This window comes from Oncorhynchus mykiss, chromosome 7, assembly GCF_057628025.1.
Source record: "Oncorhynchus mykiss isolate SJ-2025 chromosome 7, ASM5762802v1, whole genome shotgun sequence".
In the NCBI taxonomy this organism is placed as follows: Eukaryota; Metazoa; Chordata; class Actinopteri; order Salmoniformes; family Salmonidae; genus Oncorhynchus; species Oncorhynchus mykiss.
In genome coordinates this window covers 8,921,786-8,927,921 of record NC_143028.1, presented here as the reverse complement: position 1 = coordinate 8,927,921, position 6,136 = coordinate 8,921,786, and the positions used below count along the sequence as shown (strand labels likewise).

The following is a 6,136-nucleotide window of genomic DNA, read 5'->3' as shown; positions in this document are numbered from 1 at the left end:
GTTAACCGTACTGTACAGAAGAAGGAAAAAAACAGAACATATATTATCTTTTGTTTGGTCCAAAAAAAAGGCAATTGAATAAATTATCTCACCATTTCCTCTTTCAACTTTTTAATCCCTCTGCTGTAATGAAATATGAATGATGCAACTTCACGTTGGCTGGGATACGTCTGTTCCCATCGAAACTATATAAGCTCTCTGAGATGGCTTGAAGTATTTGGGTTAGGAATACTGTAAACGGTGTTGTATTTCTCCTACTTTACTACTGTTAAAGCAGCACTGCTCTCTAGTGGTGGTAGTGGAACCCAGCTGTATTTCCATTCAGATGTGTTGCAGTTGATTAGGAACCCGCTGTCCCGTCCGTCATGATTATCCCAATAGATAATGACAATCTAATTCATTGCCCTCCATGACTGGACTGTCTGATAGAGTCCAGAACTGGTTGCAAAAAAATCAGTGGAATTAAATTTAACTCCCAATGAGACTGTAGCCTTTTTATTCAAAGCTAATCACAGTTGATTTTTCCAAATGTATTTAATATGGTCCATCTGTATTACTCTGTGAGAGCCAAAGACTTGACCATGGTGTCAGTCACTACTGGCTCTTGTTATAGACTGAACATGGAGGTCTGGGCCTTTATGGCACTGGAGTCACTGTTCATTCCCAACTTCCTCTCTGGCTGTTTCCCCCCTCAGTCACTACATTGGCACTTTGTGATGGCACCTCCACACTGTTCGTCCAATCAGGATGAAGAGCAGTGCTGCCAGCAGGAAGTAGAAGACGGAGACGGGAGCAAACAGGAAGGAGAGGCCGTATTGGATGCTGAGGTGGTAGACTGTTGGACACTGAGAGGAGTGTTGTTGCTGGGCAGCGTAGTCCTCCAGAGTGTCCAGTACCTGGGTCCAGACTACATACATCATTATTACAACCAGGAGACATAGACCTGGATAGAGGAGAGGGAGAGGGGGAGAGAGAGGGGGAGGAAGAGGGAAACATTTAAACTCAATATAAGTTAATAGAACATAAATGTGTCTCCTGATTAGTGGCAACTCGTCATTCAGGGCAGGTGGGGTTGCCTGTTTGCATGTTATTTTGGCATTAATACATGTCACATATCAGTTTGCAAACAATGTAAAAAATATATATAATAATGTTAATAAAGCCGCATACATACAAACTTGGTCCATTTTTTTGCTTTCTTGAGTAAGGCAGCTCCAAAATGCATGTGTTTCAGGCTAGCTCAGTGCTTTCTGTGGTGGTGGGGCAGCCAGCGGAAAATACGGAGCGTAGGGGTTGGTAATGTTCTCTACTTGCGCTGTGATTGGCTCAGTGTTCTGTCACTCATGGGGACACTACGTCAACGCAAATCTAAGGGTAGAGCTAAAAAATTCACGCCCCTTGTGTGCTGCCATAGAGTTACATTAGAAGTGCCCATCCAAGAAGGATCAAGGTCATTGGCCATAGATAAAATGACGTCAAATCACGTTATATCTACAGCAGCTTTGATTGGACTGATCATGTCAACATCATACTTTCAAAATCTTAGCTAGCAAGCAGTCATCATCATGAATCAAAAATCTACTGGCAAATGTTTTTAAATCCTTGTCATATGAGAAGAAATAATGAAGAGAAATGATAGATAAAATGTACAGGTTCTCATCGACCATTGGACATTGCACAACAAGTTGTAAATTGCAAATTCAACAATGAGTGGTTTGGAAGGAATCAGTGGCTAAGTGCAAGCATTGCAAAGCAATCACTAGCCTGCTATTCAGTAGAGTGGGTGTGTGGTCCCAAGTCTGGGTTTAAGGGTCTCTTTTCCAAGCTTAAAAGGATAAACAAAAAGGATAAGCCTGTTTTAGAGAAATGTAATCATTGAGTATTATAAGAGCTTTCATTGTCTGAATATATGCCCCTTAGATTTATTCTATCATTTTTGACTTGGTGTACATGGAGAATACTGTAAAAACGGCCCATGTTCTGAATTCAGTTGTTGTGCATTTGACTACATCCGTCCTAGCTCGCTCATTAATGTTGTGGAAGGACCACCAGAGGGCAGGCTGGGCTCATGGATAGTAGCCCAACAAGGCATGGGAGACAAGGTAACCAGAGGCAATTAAGCACAGCTGACGGTACTAATGACATACTCTCCTTCCCCTATAAGAGAGAGAATGGAACCAGCAGAGAAAGGGGAAACTATCTCTGGAAGATGCCCACCGAGAAAGAGGAGCTATTCAGGCAGAACCACTAAGACGGTGACAATCCCGTGACTTTTTGTTGTAGTTTAAAGATAATCCTATTATGTTCTTGTTTCATCTGGAGAAGAAGATGTATGTTTTTCCTTGGAAGATTTTCATTGATTATGTTGGAGTGTTTGTGTTGACCCAATGCCCTCAAAAGAGAACTGTGTTCAATCAAGAAAACTTACTCCTGACTCGTTTATTCCACCTTCCCGCTTTAGAGTGACGCCCAATTACTTGGTCCGCTCGCAATGTCTTAATCAAAATAACGGATTGCCTCATATCCCCTTATGTTATAGATTGTACATCTTAATTGTCAGTAGAAGCCACATTTGTTTAAGCAAGTCAGCCATATCAGCTAAGGCTCCGCTGATAGCCAGGTGTACAGTGCCTTGTGAAAGTATTCGGCCCCCTTGAACTTTGCGACCTTTTGCCACATTTCAGGCTTCAAACATAAAGATATAAAACTGTATTTTTTTGTGAAGAATCAACAACAAGTGGGACACAATCATGAAGTGGAACGACATTTATTGGATATTTCAAACTTTTTTAACAAATCAAAAACTGAAAAATTGGGCGTGCAAAATTATTCAGCCCCCTTAAGTTAATACTTTGTAGCGCCATCTTTTGCTGTGATTACAGCTGTAAGTCGCTTGGGGTATGTCTCTATCAGTTTTGCACATCGAGAGACTGAAAATGTTTCCCATTCCTCCTTGCAAAACAGCTCGAGCTCAGTGAGGTTGGATGGAGAGCATTTGTGAACAGCAGTTTTCAGTTCTTTCCACAGATTCTCAATTGGATTCAGGTCTGGACTTTGACTTGGCCATTCTAACACCTGGATATGTTTATTTTTGAACCATTCCATTGTAGATTATGCTTTATGTTTTGGATCATTGTCTTGTTGGAAGACAAATCTCCGTCCCAGTCTCAGGTCTTTTGCAGACTCCATCAGGTTTTCTGCCAGAATGTTCCTGTATTTGGCTCCATCCATCTTCCCATCAACTTTAACCATCTTCCCTGTCCCTGCTGAAGAAAAGCAGGCCCAAACCATGATGCTGCCACCACCATGTTTGACAGTGGGGATGGTGTGTTCAGCTGTGTTGCTTTTACGCCAAACATAACGTTTTGCATTGTTGCCAAAAAGTTCAATTTTGGTTTCATCTGACCAGAGCACCTTCTTCCACATGTTTGGTGTGTCTCCCAGGTGGCTTGTGGCAAACTTTAACCGACACTTTTTATGGATATCTTTAAGAAATGGCTTTCTTCTTGCCACTCTTCCATAAAGGCCAGATTTGTGCAATATACGACTGATTGTTGTCCTATGGACAGAGTCTCCCACCTCAGCTGTAGATCTCTGCAGTTCATCCAGAGTGATCATGGGCCTCTTGGCTGCATCTCTGATCAGTCTTCTCCTTGTATGAGCTGAAAGTTTAGAGGGACGGCCAAGTCTTGGTAGATTTGCAGTGGTCTGATACTCCTTCCATTTCAATATTATCGCTTACACAGTGCTCCTTGGGATGTTTAAAGCTTGGGAAATCTTTTTGTATCCAAATCCGGCTTTAAACTTCTTCACAACAGTATCTCGGACCTGCCTGGTGTGTTCCTTGTTCTTCATGATGCTCTCTGCGCTTTTAACGGACCTCTGAGACTATCACAGTGCAGGTGCATTTATACGGAGACTTGATTACACACAGGTGGATTGTATTTATCATCATCATTAGTCATTTAGGTCAACATTTGATCATTCAGAGATCCTCACTGAACTTCTGGAGAGAGTTTGCTGCACTGAAAGTAAAGGGGCTGAATAATTTTGCACGCCCAATTTTTCAGTTTTTGATTTGTTAAAAAAGTTTGAAATATCCAATAAATGTCGTTCCACTTCATGATTGTGTCCCACTTGTTGTTGATTTTTCACAAAAAAATACAGTTTTATATCTTTATGTTTGAAGCCTGAAATGTGGCAAAAGGTCGCAAAGTTCAAGGGGGCCGAATACTTTCGCAAGGCACTGTAGCAGTGGTAAGGTCTTGGGACTGCTGTAGGGACAGCTTTATGTAGGCACCCTGTGTAGGCACCGTTTGTCACCGTTATAGTGTAATTAATGTATTGTTTAGTGTTAAGTTGTGTTCTGGGTTTGCTGGCATGCATAAAAAAGATGCTAAAATCGTCATTGTTCCACATTGAACTTTGAGCTTCATCTAAAGTTCAGTGGACCCAACCATGGCTAGTAACTCATGATGGTCTTGTTCCCCTGCTCTGATCAGATGATGCATGCATCAACCCATGGTTGCACGCTACATCATCGACTATGCCGTCTGGCATCAGATTTCTATAAAATATGATGTGATTAGCTGACATGTAAAAGTACCTATCCAGGCATTGTAAGATTTGGCATGCGTCAGCAATGTCTGAGCAGAGGAACACAACCGATAACTCGCCTCCAGTGAGCAAGAGTGCCCCGCCTACTTTGTAGAGCCTGTGGCTGGCCAATGGAGAGGCACAGATGATGACAAACCCACCAATCATAACAGTGACCACGCCCACTAGAAGGAAGATGCTCCAGAAGGCCCTGTAGACTGCAGTGTCAGGTGCCTGGTCATCCGTGCTTTGCTCAGAAGCACAAAATGGGAAGAGGTAGGCAGGCACACAGACCTTTTGGTGTGGTTGATTGGCTTTGGAAAAAAATGTGCATTGTATTTGTTTTGTTTATTATACTACAGTTCCGGTCATTCTTGTCATTCATCAATGAATGTATTGTCTGCTACAGTATTTCTATTTCATAAATAAGTGGGGGAAAACTCTCATACTTACTGATCCAGAAGTGCCACACCATGTTCTCCTCTCTCATGCCACTGAAGGAGCACCTCCAGAAGAAGCCCTGGTGGAAGAATGTCACAGTGTCCTGATCCTCCATCTCCCCCTCCCCAGGTCTGAGGGCCCCAGCCTCCCAGGTCTCTGATGCCCCCCAGGGCCACAGGTCTCCAAGGCCAGCAGCCAGTAGTCTGTCCCAAAGGAGAGCATCAGGGAGAGGGCCCCCAAGCCCCCGAAGAACCCAGCTAGGAAGAGGAGCAGACTCAGCCTCTTAGCAGGAGACATGACACTAGTGAGGCCTATCTGTCTTCAGTCGGTCAGTCAATTGTGAAGATGTGTCAGTCTATCGGTGTGTCGGGTGGTTCGGTCTGTCCGTATGTCCGTCTGCCTTTATGCGTCACTGTTTCTCTGTTCGGATGTTTGTCTGTCCTCCAGTATGTCAATTCGTCTATCGGCTTCGTCCCCACCAATAGCAGGACAGGGAAGGAGCCAGATACTATCCTACGTACTGTAGCAGACCTATCCGCCTTGATTTCCATTAGTAAATCATCAAATACTTTGTCATGGGGTGTGTCCAGGGGCAGAGCAAATATAACCGTCCGATGACCATCCAATCAGAAGTATCGTGTTTGACATGAAGGCTTCTATTTATGCTTCATCTAGCTGGTTAGATGGTTATTTATGCTTCATCTATTCCCAGCAACTCCCACTCACCAATCAGATGTGGTGGGGAGACCTGTGTGTGTGTGTGTGTGTGTGTGTGTGTGTGTGTGTGTGTGTGTGTGTGTGTGTGTGTGTGTGTGTGTGTGTGTGTGTGTGTGTGTGCGTGCGTGCGTGCGTGCGTGCGTGCGTGCGTGCGTGCGTGCGTGCGTGCGTGTGCGTGCGTGCGTGCGCGAGAGGTATAAAAATGATCACTCTCGTCATGCGTGTGACACTTCCAGGGATACTGTTGCAATGTTTTTACACACATAAAAATAGAAGTGTGTGTGTTGTAGTGTACCGTCTGGTACTCAGACCTCTGATGGAACCCTCTATCTGAGTGTCGCAGCCTGTGCTTGTGTCCCCAAAATTCAACAAAATAAACAGA

General features: G+C 43.7%; 1 protein-coding gene across 1 annotated transcript; it reads right to left on the bottom strand.

Annotated features, from left to right (window-relative positions):
* Window positions 1-479: 479 nt before the first annotated feature.
* Window positions 480-5,562, bottom strand: LOC110527363 (transmembrane protein 182). The gene is made up of 3 exons (XM_090242191.1): window positions 5,134-5,562; window positions 4,677-4,848; window positions 480-943 (listed from the first exon to the last, which is right to left on the bottom strand). Exons 1-3 carry the CDS (start codon window positions 5,332-5,334, stop codon window positions 699-701), a joined length of 618 nt encoding a protein of 205 aa, XP_090098317.1. The 5' UTR covers window positions 5,335-5,562; the 3' UTR covers window positions 480-698.
* Between the last annotated feature and the right edge of the window lie 574 nt (window positions 5,563-6,136).